Source organism: Cyphellophora europaea (assembly GCF_000365145.1).
Source record: "Cyphellophora europaea CBS 101466 unplaced genomic scaffold supercont1.14, whole genome shotgun sequence".
Lineage (NCBI taxonomy): Eukaryota > Fungi > Ascomycota > Eurotiomycetes > Chaetothyriales > Cyphellophoraceae > Cyphellophora > Cyphellophora europaea.
The window spans coordinates 50351-68647 of NW_008481802.1; the positions used below are offsets into that span (position 1 = coordinate 50351).

Consider the following 18297-nt stretch of genomic DNA (forward strand, 5'->3'; position numbering starts at 1 on the left):
CCGGTCTAGCCCTCTAGCAAGAACATCCTCCGGAAGCCGAACATGTCATCGTACACACAATACTCGGGACTTCCCAAGTCGAAATACATCTGTGATTTCGCCTGCCAGGCTTGCAGATAAGCCCATATTCGAGCTCGCTCCTTTTCCATCAGGTGTCGCAGGGTGTACGCTATGCTAAGGTGGAATGAATAAGTCTCATGGCCGGGGTGGCGCATTTTGAGCGTGTGGGACAGACGATCGCGGAGCCCGCGCAAATTAGTATCTGTCTCTGGAGTGGAAGCCGCAAGCTTCAGAGCGATGCCATCGTCAAGCTCCTCAAAGCTTACAATCTTCATCACGAAGGGTGTCCCCAGCCCAGCGTCGAAGTCCGCAAGCCTCGAGGCAGTATGAGCGTGGCACTGCCGGAGTGTAGAGTCCAGTGGCAGTTCGCCGGGCCAGCAGCTTCGAGTGCGAATCTGGTCCGTCACACCCTCATAGACTGTCATGTGCCAGCTGCTTGGTGGAAGCAGGGTGAAAAGGGAAGAGAATTCTTGCTGCTGAATATCATGGTAGAGGTCTAGCAGTCTTGGTCGAAGAGGGCTATTTTCGGGGAGGTGGCAGACAATTGTATTGCCAGGGTAAGGAAGCACTGCGCCGTTGGGGGTGAACTTCTGTCCGATCCATCGCGGATAGAGGTGGTGAGGGAATCCCGACTTTGGCACAGGCTCGACTCGATGTTCTGGATCATAGTCTAGGGGTATCTCGGGTTCGTCTCTGTTGCTATGGTCAGGCGACTTGACGAACGCGGCATCACGGGGCATCGCGGTGATATCAGCGGCTGCCATGGTGGCGTCGGGAATGGTCAAAGGATATTCTCTTGACGTATCAGGAGAGTGATATGCTCGAGTTGACAGAATTGAGAAAAGATTCACACACTGTCCAGGTAGAGATTGTTCAAGTAGGGACTCGGATATTCATACCTCAGACCTTGTCGTCCGGCAAATGCTGGCTCGCTTGCTGCTAGCCTGTGGGCGCTTGCAGATGACTCTTCTGCTCGTGCTGCATCCCCAACCTAGAATGGCTTGCGCTCGTGGCTTGAGCATCTCGGAACCACGAGAGCCTCTGGATTGGCTTCTCCATGTCATTGACTTGAAAGTTGTCGCCAATTACCTCTATCCCAAACGTGACCTTGGTGTCGAAACGTCGCCGGCTGTCGGCAACAGATAAGCGGTCGCTACGAGATAACGACAAGCTCAAGACTGAGCCCCAAAGCCGGCATACTACGCTGCTTCAGGATAGCCTGTCCTTCTCTTTCGTCGGCTATCGGCTATCTGCCTTCGCGTTGAGGCGTTCGCGTTCTTCAGCAGACTTCAGTCTCATTCCGCTTCACGGAAACATCTGGCCCTCAGTCCAAACGGCCAATCATGTCGGGCGATGAGAGCACACGGACGACAAAACATCTCAGGCACACTCTTTCGAAAACTACTGCTTGCCAGGCTTCCTGAGCAAGTTCGCTGGTATAAAATGATGGCTGTACAGCAGCTGAGGATTTCTGAGGGTGGCCAGCCATCGACAAGACCGGGCCCAAGGAGCATTGCAATAATTTAGCACAGCCGCAGACTCAACCGTCAAGACTCATCATGGACAAGTCCAGTCAGCCGCACATCGACATCGACGAGAAGACTATCCCAGCTCAGCGCGAGCTTCTGTCTGATGCAGAAGATGCCAATAACAACGAACACGATCTCAGCTTCACGCAAGCCATCAAGCTCTATCCCAAGGCTGTCGGGTGGAGTGTCATGATGTCGTGCGCTCTCGTCATGGACGGCTACGATCTGAAGCTCATTGGGTCCCTCTTCGCGCAGCCAGCCTTCCAGAAGAGCTATGGCAAGGAGCAACCCGACGGTACATACCAAATTCCAGCGCCGTGGCAGTCTGGGCTCAACAATGGTTCCAACGTCGGCCAGATGCTCGGCTTGCTGATTGCTGGAACCGTGGTGGAACGTTTTGGCTTCCGAAAGACGATGATGGGGGCATTGACTGTGCTGCCATGCCTCATCTTCATTCAATTCTTTGCACCAAACCTACCGCAGTTGCAGGCCGGGCAGATCTTGATAGGTAAAGTGCAATGATGAGTGCATGAAAAGCATAAGCTTACACAAGTTCAGGCATGCCGCTCGGCATGTTTCAGACCGTCACCTGCGTGTACGCCATCGAGCTTATGCCAACGAGTCTCCGAGCGTACCTGACCTCGTTTGTGAACATGTGTTGGCTGCTGGGTCAGTTGGTTGCCTCAGGCACGTTGAGGGGTACGCTAAGCATGCCCGCTCCATGGGCATACCGCGTGCCATTCGCCGTCCAGTCAGCTCGCCTGCATACTGCGATGGAAAAGTGCTGACACCATGACAGATGGGCTTGGCCTATTCCACTCCTCGTCGGAGTCCTCCTGGCGCCAGAGAGCCCATGGTGGCTCGTTCGTCAGAATCGATTGGAAGATGCCAAAGCTGTTGTACGCCGCCTCACCTCTCCGAAGCGGAACCCAGACTTTGACATCGACAAGAACGTTGCTCTAATGGTCTTGACAACGGAACACGAACGCGAAGCCAACTCGGACACGCGTTTCATTTCGTGCTTCAAGGGCACCGACCTGCGCCGTACCATCATCGTGATCGGCTGCTACTGCATGCAGGTGTTGAGTGGGTCTACATTGCGTTCCTACGCCACATACTTCCTGCAATCAGCAGGACTGCCCACAGATCAGGCTTTCAATATGACGATAGTAGGTTATGGCCTCGGAATTGCTGGCGTCATGGTGTCCGTGAGTGAATACCACGACTTCCTTTCAGGGGTACAAATACTGACACAACTCGCAGTGGCTGCTAATGCCTCATGTTGGCCGACGAACGCTGTTCCTCTGGGGCTTAGCAATCTTGACCCTCATCATGCTCTTGGTCGGCGGTCTCGGAGTCGCCCAGCGCTCTCCATCCACAGTGGACGGTCTGCCGTGGGGCATCGGCGCTCTCCTGCTTCTGTCGCTCTTCATCTCGAACGTCGCGGTGGGGCCCGTCTCGTATGCCTTGGTATCCGAGATCCCCTCATCTCTACTGCGCAGCAAGTCCGTCGTCATGGCTCGCTTTTGCTATGCCACCATCAATATCATCGCCAATGTCATTACACCGTACCAATTGAACCCCTCAGCTTGGGGATGGGGAGCGATCAGCGGTTTCTTCTGGGCCGGGTCGGCTGCTATTGGATGGGGGTTTACTTATGTCTTCATTCCAGAGCCGAAAGGTCGCACCGTTGCAGAGCTTGATCTGCTGTTTGAGCGGCAGGTACCGGCGAGGAAGTTTGCTAAGACAGAGGTGCGGTTGGTGATGATGGTGGGCGGGAAGGCCACAAGCTGAGAGAGCTTCGAGTCGCAGCATGCAAGGACCGAACTGGAATGGGGCAATGTACATTGCTTGCAGAAGATCACGAAGTCCGAGAAGCAACAGCAGTCTACTGTGTAGCATGCCACCACCGTGGCTACCAGGTGTCCCGCCCTCAGCCATATATATTGCAGAATATGCCAAGATGCATCTGGTTTCTCATCCCACCACTTTTACAATATATACCATTATTGACGCGCGCGTTGTGCCACAAGGTCCCGGATCAACAAACCATGATATTGGTCATCGCTCGTTCATAGCCCTGGTAAGAGTAAGACGAGCGCTCGAGAACTAGCGTGGTGTGTAGACCAATCAATGCCGAGGTCCGTCGCACGAGTTGGCTTCGAAGCTTCGCTCTGCCAGATGCCTCCTTTGGTTTTCGGCCATCGGCTTGGCTTCGACGATAACATATCCTTCACCGGGCTCTCATGAATCGTGCGAAGCAAGCGTCAAGATATACAAGCTTTGCATCCGCATTTGACGCCATGAATCTGTGGACGAACAAGACCAGCAGCTGGCCGACATAGCGAGCAAATGCTTGCGGCACATTCTGCCAATGGCTGATCGTACACTCTAAGTCGACAATCAGTTCTTGACAACGCTGTCCCATCTAGAACTGTCTTCGCCACGCCATTGAAGCTCCTGGCTAGTCCAGCGCTCGAGACCTAGCTCCCCACGTATGAAATGGCACTTGCGGAGCACGTCTCGAGTGGAACTGGAGCCATCAACGCAGGGTATCGTGGTCGCGTACGCACTGGTTGCTTGACGTGTCGAGCCTCTAAGGTGCGCTGTGATGAGCAGCATCCGGTTTGCAAACGATGCACCCGGCTGGGTCGAGCCTGTGTTTACAAGAAGAAGGCCTCTTCTCAGCACTCATCGCCGTCGGACACGATCGATCATGGCGGGACTACTACCGATGCGCACGGGCCCCGCCTCAGACTTCGACGAGTCTCTGTCACCCCATCGCCGCTTCAAGATCATGCCGTGGAAGATCAACAGCCAGTGGACGTCGCGTCCCCTTACGTCGGTACACCGCGCTCGAACAGCCAGCATGATGGGCGCTCGCCATACCTATTATCAACGACCACAACTGACTCTCCCTCTCTCCTATCCATGATGGTATCTCAGGACATTTACCTATGTACCACCATCGACCTCATGGTAGCTAACGAGGAGTCTGCCCGCCCGTCCTTTACGTATTTTCAACACTCAGTGTTTTCACCCTTCATCGCCCCATACGATCCCATCGGCTGGCAGTACTTCCAGCACCAAGTAGTGAGCCTGGCCGCCCACAACGCAACCATCGCAACCGCCCTCCTGGCAGTGCAGTCCTTGTACAAAGCACAGGGCAATGGTCTGTCTACATCAAAGGCGCTGTCGCTGTACAGAGCGGCATCTTCTCTATTCCAGGCAATGCTATCGAGAGAAGATGAGTACGATCCGGAAACCATTCTCATGCTCATCCTCCTGCTACATCTTGCGGAGATGCTTTTGCCCGAAGACACAGGGCCGGGTCCGCTTGCACAACATGATGGACCGCTACTCACCCGCCTGGAACTCTGGTCTGAAGGAAGACACCACACTCCTCTGGCCGTCCGCGTCGCCTCTTGGCTCTTACTATGTCACGCAGCAGCACGTCGTGGCGGCAACAGCGGGCTGCTATCCAACCGAGCCCAAAATGTTTTACGACTGCCATGCTGCAACACACCAACCCTGCCTCTCCTGCCCCTCGACCCCACCACTCCCCTACACACCACAATGCTCCAATCATTGACCGAGCCGCTCTACAACTTCCACTTCCAGCTGCAACTCCTCTCCAGCCAAGTCGCCGACCTATCCCACTACCACCGCAGCCGCGTCACCAGCTCCGACCAAGAAGAAGTCTTCGCCCTCATCGCCTCCCTCAAGTCCCAGATGCAGCGCCTCTGGACCACCCGCCCGGCCACCATGCGCTCCCCGCCCGCCGAGATCCGCAGCCACCTCTCCCAGCACCTCAGCGAGCCCCTCCTCCACCTCATCGCCACCTGCACCGCCGCCTACCACCACGAAATCGTCGAAGTCGGCCGCAACCTCAGCGACCCGCCCTTCGCGTCCCCCGAGGCCCGCGACCACCTAGCCAGCGTCCGCGCCCTGATCGAGAGCCCGGACTGGCCCACCACCTCTCCTTCCACCGCCTCCAACGACGACGACGACGCCGCCACCAGTGGAAAATTACACGCAGCCTTCCTCCGCCCGCTCTTCCTGTACGCCATCGAGAGCATCCACCAGGCCGAGACCGAGTGGGCGGTCGAGCAGATGCGGAGGATCAAGGACCCCGTCAGCCGCAGCGACTTCTTCGCCAGCTTCGCCGACGGGCTGGCGAGGGCGCAGAGGGAGAAGGGTCGGCGCGTCACGACCAAGTGGTGGTGCTGGCAGGCGTTTGGCGTGACGCCGCCTTACCTGTGAGGTTGTGGGGGTATGTCTTTGGCCCACGAGTTGATGAAGGCTGGCGGGGTATGTACGCCACCTACTTCCCCTGGAGAAGATATAGCGATATATTTGAACACGCTGCTGGGATGGCGCAGCATGCCATCTCAAGTTTCATCAGATCCACTGATCTCCCTCCCTCGTCCACCCCTCCTCCATCGCCCCTTCCCGTGCCAGCCTCTTCAAACCCTCGCATCCCCCCTCCCCCAAAACCCCCAACCACATCCCGCTAACCTCCTCATCCCACCCGCCCTCCAACCACACCCTCGCCCTCCTCTCCACCTCCCCCACCACCGCTTCCACCCACGCCAACTCCCCGGTCCACCCCTGCCCGCACCCCTCGCGAATCCGCTCCACCCACCTCCCTACACACAGCACCCTGAGCCCAATGACCTGCTGCCTCCGTTTGAACTCGCAGCGCCCCGCAAACACCGGCGCCAGGAGACATTCGAGCGCGAGGAAGAAGGCCATGAGGACCTGCGCAACCGTGTTGGTTTCGTCGACCAGGCGCTCGAACGCCGCGGCGTCGCAGTCGTACCAGATCGCGTGCGCCTCGCAGAAGAGGACGTAGCCGTCGCGCACGCCTTTGCCATCACGCAGGGCCGTGAGGACGACTTTTACGGCGGCGAAGAAGCGCTGCTCTTCTTCTCCATCTTCCCACTCGCACTCCCTTCTTGTTCTTCTCCTCCACCTCCTCCTAACGTCCTCCAGCGCCCGCAAACCCCACTCGACAACCCAAGCATCCACGCCCGGCATTCTCCCCAACCCGGGCTCCAACACCGTCACGAACGCCCGAGGCTCCAACGTGAAGCAGCTGCTTTCCCCAACCCCTGCCCCTGCCCCTGCATTCCCTTGGCTCGCCGACTCAATCTGCCGCGTGATCAGCGCACACCCTCGCACCATGGTGACGAAATCCACCAGCCCGTCCTCGAGCATGTACGTGGCCTGGAACGTCAGGGCGTAGGCGGCGGCGAGCATGGCGTCGACGTCGTCGCGGGACCAGCTGCTGGAGGACAGGCCCAGAGAGGCGTGGAGGCCCGCGAGGGCGGCGGTGCGGTGGGCGACGCCGGTTGCGGAGAGTTTTGCGTTGGGAGGTGGAGAGGTGTGGATGGCGGTGGAGTGACAGGGGTTGGTGCATGGGGTGCTAGTGTTGGTGCCGAGCGAAGGTGGTGCTGGAAAGGGAGCTAGGGATGGGGAGGGGGTAGAAGATGCTAGTGGCGAGGAAGAGAGCAGGTGCAGATGTGTGGCGGCTAGGCCGAGCAGCGCGTGCATGAGATACGGCCTGGAGGCGGCGATGACGGGGATCGTAGTCGTCCAGATTGTTTCGTTGCCTGCGGGGAGGTGCGGGTAGGTGGCGGTTAGGAAGTGGTGGAAGAGGCGCAGATCAAGCAGATTCAGCTCGGAGGATGTCGCTGCTGCCGCTGCTGGCGAGCCTGCTGAGTCTGTAGCAGCTGTGGAATCCGACGGAGTGCGGAATGGAAAGGGGAGGATGCGCACGGGGCTGCTGCCGGCTCGGGGCGGTGCAAGAGGCGGTCGCTTCAGAAGCAGGGATGCCGGATTGGGATACTCGCAGGGGGTGTTGCGCTGGAAGCAATTCATGCACTGTGGGTGCTCCTCGGTGCATTTGACTTTGCGGCGCTTGCAGGGGAAGCAGCCGTGGCGGGATTTAGTGTGCGTTCGGCGGTGGTGGCCGGGGGTGAACTTGTGTTTCATGGCTTGGGGTTTGTGAGGCCTTTGACGTGGTATCGTGGTGATGGCCGACTCGATTGGATGGGGCTGGACCCGGTGGCAGGACTCGATATCGAATGCTGTTCGTTCCGTTGTTGCGCTGGCTGCTAGGTAGCCTGTGAGACTATTTGCGGGCGCTGGGCGTACAGATGTGTATGTCGAAGATCCCGAGTCAGACTTCGGCCTAGTTCAGCCCAGAGCAAGAGACGGCGTTAGACATGTGCATGTCCAGCCCTATAAGATATGTTCAGGTGCCATATGGACGCCTGAACAGATTCCCAGCGGTGCTGTGACACTCAGGCAGCAGTATTTTCTGGGGATCCAGGGAGGCTCCAGCCAGCAGACTGCGTAAAGCTGTCAGAAACGGACACAGGAAGAAGGGCAAATGGAGCAAGAGTCGTGGGCAGAACGGTGGGCCCAGCGTATTCAGAGCTGAGCGCAGCAGTCCTACTGGCCAGCGAACGCGAATACGATGCTTGTTTCCACGCTTGTGCTCGATTGGATGTCGACTGCATTGCTGATTGGCTCAAGATCCAGCACTTCAAGGCGATAGGGATCTGTATATAGCAACGTGTGTCAAGGCTCGTTCTTCACGTCCTAGACAGCGCAGTCATGGGACGAGAGCGGAAGCTGGAACGGCCGTGGACTTATTGCGCTCGAATGTTCAACTACTTACGACCTCCCCACTACCACATCGAAAATGCCGAAAGAGTCCCCATCAATGCTTCTCCGTGCGCTTCAACGCCTTCCAAATGCAGATCGAAAGCACGCAGGACGACGATCAAGTCTCAACAGGCTTGCACCAACTCTGGACTTGCTGCCCATAAAACCATGGTAAAAACGTGTCCGTCCACATCAGATTGCCGTGCTGGTCCACATTCAGCTTCGCCTCGATGGACTTGTCTAGCGTCATCTCGAACTTTCGCACAAGAGTGGCGAACGACATGTACAGCTCACAGTGAGCCAAGTTGATACCGAGACATGACCGTGGTCCACGGGAAAAGGAGACGAGGTATTTCTCGAGCTCCTTGGCATTAGAGCCGAGCCATCGTTCAGGATCGAACTTGTGAGGGCTGGGGAAGATATCGGCGTTGTAGTGCATGAAGACGGCTGACATGCCGACAACGATGCCGCCTGGGACAGTATAGCAACCAATGGTGGCGCCTTGTTCTGGCACGACTCGGGAGAGGGGCGATGCCACACCGGATGAAACCCGCAGAGACTCTTTGATGACTGCTGTGAGAACCCGGAGCGAGCTCAGTGCCTCATAGCTAGGCGGAGCGGACAGGTTAGGCCATATCGAACGCACCTCTTCTCGCAGACGAGCCTGCAGTTTGGAATTCCTCATCAAGTGCCAGAAACCAACATAAAGAGTGTTGCCCGTCGTATCCGTGCCCGCAAAGATCAAGTTCTTCGCCTCCTCCAATAGCATCTCTTTTGACGGTACTGGATGGCCATCCTGTGCAGCTGGATCCAGGAGCCGGTGGTAGATGGTGGGATGAGGATATTTCTGGAGCGACGAGGGATCGTCAAAAGCAGCATCCACTTGCTCCTGGGTCAGGTTCGAGATCTGTGCAAAGCCAGAAGTGTCTGGTAGGAAGTTGACGGATATTGAAGGTGGTAGGGCCCATATGAGGTTTCGATATGAGGGTAGGTGCTTGAAAGGGAGGAACTCAGGGTTGGCGTAGTCCATCGCGATGACTATGGGCGCCTTGAAATCAGGGGCAGACAACGCGTTGAGCGATTTGCCGAAGCAGAATGCAGAGATGGTGTCGACCGTGAGACATCGAAGCCCGAGATACATGTTGGACGACTGTGCGGCGGCATATTGACGGACCAATGCGTCACAATAATCATCAAGCTTCTGTCTGACAAGCCCCTGAATGCCGCTGACTGCTCTTCTCGAAAAAAGAGGCTGCAGTACGTCTTTCCGCTGCTTGGCTTGCGGGTAGGTCAGGTATCCGAACGACGTACTGTCGACACCCATCGAATGGTATAGGATCTTCTCCTTGTCCCATCGTATCGCCGGGGCATATATGTCGAAGTATGCTTTGGGGCTGGCAAAATGAAGTTCATTGGGTGCCGTTCGTACAACATCGCCATACTGTTTGTGCAGTCTTGTCAGGACATCGGTCATGGACTCCTTCTTCCACACCTCGATATATACTTTCCACCAATGGCTCGCCCTACCTGCTATTGGGCCAGGAAAGCTTCGTAACGAATGGAAGTAGACATTGTAGATGAGGCTGAAGACGAACTCAGTGGCATAGCCCACGAGTAGAAGGGCGACAATGATTGCCAGGGTCGAGCCATTAAGCATTTGCACCCCGGACATGGGTGCGCCGCCGGAAGCGTTGGGCTTGGCGTTGAGGTCGTCCAGTCCGGGTGGCAGGGGGTTGAACGCCTCAGATGTCTTGTAGCTCATTGCTTCTGCTCACAAAAGATCCCTTCTCGCCCAACGAGAAGTAACAGAGCGAGTGCAAAGGACAGGAAGAACCGCATTCAGGCCTAGGTGGACATCAGCCTAAAGACGGGTATTCCTCGGGTCGGCGCTCGCGTTGCCCCACGGGAGCGACATCGTACCAGCACCCTGCATTGCTATTCCTCCTCCTCTGGCCCAGGACCGGGACACAACGTTTGTGCATCGTCGGCAGGTTGAACCCGTCTTTGCATAAATGGGACAATCTGGAGTCTGCGGAATTGATGCGCCGAATTTCAGACAGCCGAAGCACCTAAGATTGATACGCGGAGACCTCGACGCAGAGACCGCCTAAACTTCGCTTCAACCAAGGTGGCAGAAAGGACACTACAGGCGACTGCAACGTCGATCGACTGTCGCTCGTGTCGGTCTGAGACCGCATACCTGGGGTTGTGATTTGTTATCAATCTCTAAAAATCACCTGCCACGAGTTGAGCAAGACCTCCATGCACAAACCATCGGTGCTCGTAGTTGGAGCCGGTACATGGGGCACTAGCACCGCCTTACACCTCGCCAGGCGCGGCTATTCCTCGGTCACAGTGCTTGATCGATATCCGGTGCCATCGCCCATCTCCGCTGGTAACGATGTGAACAAAATCATTGATCTCAACCGGGAGTCCGGCGAGGATGCGGACGAAAGGCATGTTTCTCGACTGCTGTATGATACTGTCATGCGTGGCTGGAAGGAGGATGTCGTCTTCCGCGACTACTGCCATGAAACAGGAATGATCATCGCCGCGTCTTCTCCGGAAGGCATCGAGCACGTGCGAAACGAAGAAGGAACCGATGGCCCTGAATGGACCGAACTCAAGACCAAGCATGATTTTCAAGCCGCCATGCCAGATGGCGTGCTCACAGGTGAGTTCCCCGGCTGGCGTGGGTGGTGGAAACAGGCCAACAGCGGCGCCGGCTGGGTGCATGCCCGCAAGGCCATGCAAAGTGCCGCGTCCGCAGCATCATCCTTGGGTGTGGTATTTCTTTCTGGTGAAGCCGGAGATGTGGTCGAACTGATTATTGAGGACAGCGATGTGAAAGGTGCTCGGACGCGTGATGGCCAGCGACATCGTGCTGAAAAGGTTGTCCTCTGTGCTGGCGCGAACGCGGCCAGCCTGCTCGATATGCAGGGTCAACTACTGCCCAAGGCATGGACACTGGCTCATATCAGACTAAGCGAGGAAGAGATTAAGCTGTACAAAAGCCTGCCGGTGCTGTTCAACTGCGAACGAGGTTTCTTCATGGAGCCGGACGAGGACTGCAGAGCCCTGAAGATCTGCGACGAGCATCCCGGCTACTGCAACTGGATCATGGAAGATGGCGGAACGGAATTCAAACGTGACGACGGCAGGCGCGATGAGCCTTTCGCAAAGCACCAGATTCCGGTAGAGGCAGAGCAAAGAGTCCGACTGTTCCTGCGAGAGACCATGCCACAGCTGGCGGAGAGACCGTTCTCCTTTGCCCGCATCTGCTGGTGCGCCGACACTCCAGACCGCAACTTCCTCATCGATCGGCATCCCGAGTATCCCAGTCTGACTTTGGGAGTCGGTGGCTCAGGCCATGGGTATGTATATATCCCGGCCATCGGGAGTTTCATCGTAGATGCGGTAGAGGGCCAGCTCGACGCCAGAATGCAAAAACAATTCCGCTGGAGGCCAGAGACTGCTGTTGGTCGCGATTGGACAGCACTGCAAGGAAGGTATGGACCAAAAGGAAGTTGCAAGGTCATGGACTTGCATCAGGTGCGAGAGTGGACAAACATCTACTCGTCGAGTCCGCTATGAGTACTTGATCGCCCTCATGGTGTCAAATATAGAGACTGATAGGCAAATTGGAACGAGACGAAAGTGTAATGCTGTGTGAATTGACCACCGTCTATGCTGACTAAGGCCATTCCAAAGCGCCTAGTCGAGATGCCTATAACGCCATGGTCCTTTCCAACTCACCATCCCAGGCACCAATGCCCAACCACTCCTATTAGCAGTCCATGCTTCGGCTGATATCTGATACCGTACCTCACACACGTAGAGCCGACCGAGGTGTGCTGCCAGCGTTGCTGGTCTACGAGAGAGTCTTCTCGTTGCGCTGATGCGACACCTGAGCAGGCGTGTCTGCCATGGGACCCACTGCGTCCGTTCTGTTCTTCAATGGATCAATGGCGCGTTTCCACCAGACACATGCCTTCTTCACGAGATGCTCCACCTAGAAGCCTAGCTTAGCTGGTTTGACTCGAGGAATGATGCCAATGAGAACGAGAACAATGGCCACTAGGACAGCCCAAAGTCTGACGCCAAGGACGTTCTTGTTGAAGTCGGTTTGAGTGGCTGTCGCAACAGTTGCAAGAGCGGCAAAGAGGACGGTGTAGCCAGAAACCCTTGCTACAATCAGCCGAATTCAGCTCGCAATAGACCAATCATACCTATGATACTTGTAGAGGGCTTTGCCATTGTCGACTCCGCCCAACAAGCTCGGCGTCCAGTACTGCACGAAGCCAACAATGGCCTGAATGCAGATGAGACCAAAGGTGATCATGCCGAGTATGCCATGGGGCGACTTGAAGCGCTGATCTGGGTGAGGTGCCTTATTGAGCTCAATGACCACTACGCCTGCCACCAACGCTCCGACGCCCACGAAATTGAGTGCGGAATGTGCCCATGTTCCATCTCGTTTCTGCTTTTGTGTCGCCGTAGGCTGTACGATGAGGATCGCTTGTACGAGAAAGAGAACGCCGGCCGACTGAAGGAGCTATCTTAGGTCAGCATAGATTCATCGTAGAGCGGGTGCAGTCACATACAGGATGCGCGCTAAAGAACATAACACCGTGCTCGAAAATGGCAGCCTGTCGTGGTCAGCAGGAGCGCAATGGTACGGGTCGACACTAGTCACCCAGATAATAGCGGCCAATATCCAGACTCCGACCTGTGCCAGAATAGCGGTGCCGGTAAAGAAATTGTAGTATAAGCCCTGGTCGGATTGTTGGGTGGCATCGCCGGGTCTTCCAAGCAACGGCTCTTGCTCGGAGCTCGCGGGAACCTGTTCGGGAATGCCTGTAGCTGAGGCCATATTGATCTATATCTTCGGGGCAGAAGTGTGCAGTGTGATGGTATAGAAGGAGAAGGAAGCTGTCGCAATCTGAGGGTGGACGAGGACAGGTCAACGCAGGCAGCTGTGATCAAACGCGTCCGAGGCAAGAGCAACCGGCAGTAGAGGGTGGTGAGGAGGGTCGACGCATCAATTGCGCCATCAAGTGTATTTGCAAGCAGATCCAGCTGGAACTGCGGAGTGCGGCCCTCCACACTTGGATGAAGGTGATGGACGTGGAGGGGCGTTATTGCTGTAGTGCAAGGGTAAGGCCATCGTTGCTGACCTTCGTTGGGCGCGGATTGGGTGTGAGGGCAGTATTGCGGGGTTGAAATGACGCTTAGATCTGATAAGCCTGGCCCCTAAACCGCGGAGTTACAGGGGTGCCAGTCCTTCGGGATATGGTATTGCCGGCTGAGGTCATCGAATCAGGTGTTGCCATTCACTGCCTGCATCTTTCAACATCCTGTAAATGTATACTTCCTCAAGCTTCGAACATTTGCAGCCCAGGAGTTCAGAAAGTATCTGCGATGATTAGTTGACCAGAACCGCCTGGTAGGTAATCATTTCCTTCCAGAACAGGATTGTCGCCTCAAGCACTAATGGGCTTGTGGTAATGCTATCGATTTACCATTCACAACCACGACGTGCACATAACGGAGGCCTGAGTTACACGATACCGGTGCAACCTACTTAAAATGAGCACTCCTATCGAAGAGTAGAACAGAGCTGGGGTTTCATGGGTTCTCCTGCTTCAAGCCTTAGGCAAAGAATATCGGGGAGGGTAATAGTAAACCCGGGCTTGGATGGCAATGCTCTGAGACTTTCACCGCCATGTCTCTGCCTTGATGGCTAGGATAAGGCTGCAGCCGGGAAACCTGGCGTCAAAAGGGAATTTGGGCTGTCGTAGCTCCCGCCATCTCTTCTTGTGCCTGGAGGCTAGCCTTTGGCGCTGGGGGTCTTTGGCAACGCAGCTTTGATCCAAAGGTAGCCGGCTGGCTTAGGCACACGTAGACTTGCATTGCCGTCGACGGGCCCAACGAGTCATGGGACAGCCACTTTGGGTCCTTTGCCATGATGTGCGTGGGTATTCCCGTAGCGTGGTTGACCTGTCGCGCAGGGGAGAGACTGACTCCACCGTGGCAGATGCCATGCATAACGGTTGGTCAAGCAAATTCAAAGCTGCCCATGGGGTCTACGACAGACGCCATCGAGACATGCTTGACAACACCGAATTCGTCTTGTGTCCTCTGTGTACATCAAAGAAGACAAGGCTATAAGGGGAGTGGTGAAGCAAAAGGCAACATCTGGGCTCATGGGAGGAGGTCAGAATCACTATTCCATATACGATTAGCTCCAGGAGCTTGAGCAAACATCACGTCGGGACAGGCGCTCTCGCTGCCATCACTTTGGGACTTCATCTAGTTCGGCCGATGATGACAGTCGTAACTGCACAGTACAAGGCGGGCTAGCTTCTGTCAGTCCGGCAAGGAGTGACGAAGCTCTCGACGCAGCCACGGTCACGATGAGGTCGAATTGCTCAGCCACGAATCAGGGCAACGTTCCTGTGCTGGTGATCTGAGCCTCCTCAATTCATAGCACGAATCGCAGCCGGTCCCAGTGCTTGAGGTAGGCAGCAGTCTGTAGGAAAGAAGGTGGAGCCCATTTGCCCTCGTAACGCACAGTTCAGCAGCCCGACAGGAGTCTCCTTCCTGGTTCAATTCCGTTCGCTCACTTGGCCTCGGAAGGTCAGCACTCTCTCTGCCGCAGCTACCAGGACTATGTGCTGCAGGATCAGGTTGCCACGAAGCGGTCACGAATAGGCGTTTGGTGTGGTGGCGTAGAAGGTCATGTCCCTTGCACTACGCGCCCTCGATAGTTCTACTGCGAAGCAAGGCAGACTGCAACTATGGCCTGCAAGAGCTTTGATACACTCAGCGCGGCTGATTCGTACATTGACCGACCTAACGGACCGTCAGGTCGGCACCGCAAGGTCGCCAGGCTGATCTTGACGCGAAGTGACTATCGGGCTGCTGCAGAAAGGCAGCCTGCTGGCTGATTCTGTAATGCCTTGGCACTGCTGCCTTCTCCCCGTTTGTCCTCGAAAAGCTAGCTCCTCCGGACTCTTGAGCTCTTCTTCGCAAGCGCATGACTAAAAGTCTTCGGCCATCATCGCAACAGTTGTCGCTGAGCTACAACCTACCATAGATCGTTTCAGCGGGCCGCCATGGGCGATGCAGGAACACTTCCGGCGCAGAAGCGCAGTATCACTTCCGCTGAGCATGAAGAGTTGTTGGACATAATCGACAAGATCCGGTCGCAAGGTATCTCGAGATACATCGACCTTCCACAGATCGTTGTCTGTGGCGATCAATCGGTACGTGCCTCCCGAGGCCTATTCTGACGTCTAACAATGTCTAGTCCGGCAAGAGCTCCTGTCTGGAGGCAATCTGCGGTCTAAGATTTCCTACCGGCGACGGCTTATGCACCCGATTCGCGACTGAATACATCCTACGTCGATGCTCTGATTCTAGTGTTTCAATCAGTATTGTACCCGACACCGAGCGGATTGACTCCGAAAAATTCAAGCTGCAGTCCTTTCAGCCGTCGACCACAGATCTCGATTGCTTTCCGGAAATCATCGAGGAAGTCGCACGATGCATGGGTATTGGACAGAACGGCAAGACCTTCGCTCACGACGTTCTCCGAATTGAGATCAGCGGCCCAACCCAAGGACATCTTACTCTCGTCGACCTTCCGGGTCTGTTTCACTCTTCGAGCAAATCCCATACGGATGGCGACAAAGATGCTGTCTTCTCCCTTGTGGCTTCTTATATTGCAAGACCAAGAAGTATTATTCTCGCAGTGGTGTCAGCTAAGAATGATTTGAACAACCAGGCAGTACTCAACTTCGCTCGTGAGCACGACCCTACCGGCGTCCGCACTCTTGGTATCATCACAAAGCCCCACACCCTATCGTCAAACTCTCCCAGTGAGCAAGCCTACCTCGAGATTGCGAAGAACAATGATGTCAAGTTCGATCTCGGCTGGCATGTTCTGCGTAACCGAAGCTGGGAGGAACAAGCCTCCACTGCAGACGAACGCGATCGTACCGAGCAATCCTTCTTCGAATCTGGGACTTGGAGAGCTCTGGATGTGAAGAACAAGGGTATATCCACTCTGCGCGTTCGACTGAGCAAGATATTGTACAATCACATCCTCAGTGAGCTTCCAAGCCTCCTCAAAGATGTTGAAGCTGGGCTCACTGAGTGCAGTGAGCGACTCGAGACCCTTGGTAGTTCGCGTGGAACTGTGGAGGAGCAACGCATGTACCTGCTTCGAGCAAGTCAGAAGTTTGTGTCGCTCATGACAGCCGCCTTTGACGGCACGTATCATGACTCATTCTTTGGCAGCTCAGTTTCTGTCGAGGGATATCAGAAGCGTCTGCGTGCCGTATCTGTTGCGATCCTCAAAGACTTTGCCGAAGACATGCGGCTGAAAGGTCATGCTGTTGAGCTCGTTGACAAGCTTCCATCCAAGTACAAACATGAGGCACGTACTCCTCGAAAGACGACGCGCGACGACTTCTACGACCAAGTCCAGTTCCGTATGCGCCGTAACGGTGGACGTGAGCTTCCGGGTTTATTCAACCCTAGCATTGTTGGTGATCTGTTCTCAGACCAAGCAAAGCCGTGGTCACGTATTGTCGCTGGGACCAAAGACGCTCTTCTCGAGGCTGCGCACACCTGTGTTGGATTGGTGCTTGATCAGGCAGCTGATGAAGCAACCATAGATGGCATACTCCACGAGATTGTGAACCCCGGGATGGAATCACTTGAACGTTCACTCTCTGACAAGGTGGAAGAGGTCCTCACCCTGAACCTAAAACGCCACCCATTCACACTGAACCACTACTTTACGGAGAACATCCAGCGCAAGCGTGTGGAGCAGACTCGGAAAGATATGGGCAATCGCCTCCATGAGTTCCTAGGCGTCAGTCCTGAGGCCGAAGATGCTAAGGATCGACGCTACGAAGGCAGTTTCGATGTGCGTCAACTCCTGAACGCTCTTGTCAAGCAGACCGAATCGAACATGGACCGCTTCGCCGCTATCGAATGCGTGAATGCTATGCTAAGCTACTACAAGGTAAGCCACACTCCTCCTGAATAGTTATCCTTTTGGTCTAACTTGTATTAGGTTTCGTTCAAGACGCTCATTGATGCTTTCGGGATCTATGCTGTGGAAGCGTGTCTGCTCAGCAAAATCCCCAGCGTGTTCACACCCGAGACCGTGCTGAAGCTTGACGATTCCGCAGTTCAGGCGATCGCTGGTGAATCTCAAGAGTCACTGACCGAGCGAGAAAGCCTCACGAAGAAGCTTCTCATCCTTAAAGACACGCAAAAGATTCTTCACCGCTTGGATCGACACAAGGGCAATCGTAAGGGCTCCCATCCCGTGGACCCACCTCCCTCCGCTGACAGTATCAAGGCATGGCTACCTGCAAGCAGCCGAGAGATCCCAGCCCAGCCACTCCCGAAGGCGGTTCCGACGACGAATCCGACAGTCGCACCTCGGGTGACTCCCACTGCTAGAAAAATGCTCGATCCGCACATGGGGTGGCGCAAAGTTCCCTTGGGACCTCGGGAGGCCCCATCCACCGTCATCAATCAATCAGGCAGGCGATGGAGGCAACCAGTCAGTCCCAGCAAGAAGCTAGCTGCCAAGCTGGCCGCGACCAAGAATGTAGCAGCCCCCCATTTCGATCCTCCCGTCTAGTCCGACGACATTACGCCACGCCAAACTTGTACCGATTTGTTCCGACTACCAGAGTTCACCTACGGGAGGTCTAATTTGTGAGGTTGCTGGAGCTTGCGTACCTAGAGCATCGCCATCAGAGATGTGTAGGATCTTGGATGAACGCAACAGACGCTGCATGGCCTGATCAAGCTTCTTAACTCAGTCGAGGAACTCGGTAGCCTAATATGATTGATTCCAAATGGTGCCATTGACCGAGTGATGTGCCTAACCCAGCTAGAGACTAACGCTGTTACCGTGAGAGCCGGCTGTCATTCGTACACCGGCTTGCCATTGATGCACACCTCCTCCTAGTCATTCCTCCCGGTCGCATGCCGCAGCCAAATG

At 55.5% G+C, this 18297-nt stretch overlaps 8 protein-coding genes across 8 annotated transcripts; 4 read left to right on the forward strand and 4 right to left on the reverse strand.

The window, feature by feature from the left end:
- Positions 1-5: 5 nt before the first annotated feature.
- On the reverse strand, positions 6-824 carry HMPREF1541_10664 (uncharacterized protein; the record flags this gene model as incomplete). The annotated part of the gene is made up of 1 exon (XM_008715334.1): positions 6-824. One exon carries the CDS (start codon positions 822-824, stop codon positions 6-8), a length of 819 nt encoding a protein of 272 aa, XP_008713556.1.
- Positions 825-1619: 795 nt separating this feature from the next.
- HMPREF1541_10665 (uncharacterized protein) lies at positions 1620-3383 on the forward strand (the record flags this gene model as incomplete). The annotated part of the gene is made up of 4 exons (XM_008715335.1): positions 1620-2097; positions 2148-2340; positions 2389-2797; positions 2853-3383. 4 exons carry the CDS (start codon positions 1620-1622, stop codon positions 3381-3383), a joined length of 1611 nt encoding a protein of 536 aa, XP_008713557.1.
- Positions 3384-4091: 708 nt separating this feature from the next.
- HMPREF1541_10666 (uncharacterized protein) lies at positions 4092-5852 on the forward strand (the record flags this gene model as incomplete). Its single annotated transcript, XM_008715336.1, has 1 exon — positions 4092-5852. One exon carries the CDS (start codon positions 4092-4094, stop codon positions 5850-5852), a length of 1761 nt encoding a protein of 586 aa, XP_008713558.1.
- A 138-nt stretch (positions 5853-5990) lies between these two features.
- Positions 5991-7586, reverse strand: HMPREF1541_10667 (uncharacterized protein; the record flags this gene model as incomplete). The annotated part of the gene is made up of 1 exon (XM_008715337.1): positions 5991-7586. One exon carries the CDS (start codon positions 7584-7586, stop codon positions 5991-5993), a length of 1596 nt encoding a protein of 531 aa, XP_008713559.1.
- A 796-nt stretch (positions 7587-8382) lies between these two features.
- Positions 8383-10026, reverse strand: HMPREF1541_10668 (uncharacterized protein; the record flags this gene model as incomplete). Its single annotated transcript, XM_008715338.1, has 1 exon — positions 8383-10026. The coding sequence occupies one exon, from the start codon at positions 10024-10026 to the stop codon at positions 8383-8385; it is 1644 nt and encodes a 547-aa protein (XP_008713560.1).
- A 500-nt stretch (positions 10027-10526) lies between these two features.
- Positions 10527-11858, forward strand: HMPREF1541_10669 (uncharacterized protein; the record flags this gene model as incomplete). Its single annotated transcript, XM_008715339.1, has 1 exon — positions 10527-11858. The coding sequence occupies one exon, from the start codon at positions 10527-10529 to the stop codon at positions 11856-11858; it is 1332 nt and encodes a 443-aa protein (XP_008713561.1).
- A 418-nt stretch (positions 11859-12276) lies between these two features.
- HMPREF1541_10670 (uncharacterized protein) lies at positions 12277-13137 on the reverse strand (the record flags this gene model as incomplete). Its single annotated transcript, XM_008715340.1, has 4 exons — positions 12277-12448; positions 12494-12819; positions 12869-12913; positions 12961-13137. The coding sequence occupies 4 exons, from the start codon at positions 13135-13137 to the stop codon at positions 12277-12279; spliced, it is 720 nt and encodes a 239-aa protein (XP_008713562.1).
- A 2245-nt stretch (positions 13138-15382) lies between these two features.
- Positions 15383-17747, forward strand: HMPREF1541_10671 (uncharacterized protein; the record flags this gene model as incomplete). The annotated part of the gene is made up of 4 exons (XM_008715341.1): positions 15383-15532; positions 15577-17301; positions 17353-17593; positions 17644-17747. 4 exons carry the CDS (start codon positions 15383-15385, stop codon positions 17745-17747), a joined length of 2220 nt encoding a protein of 739 aa, XP_008713563.1.
- Positions 17748-18297: the final 550 nt, after the last annotated feature.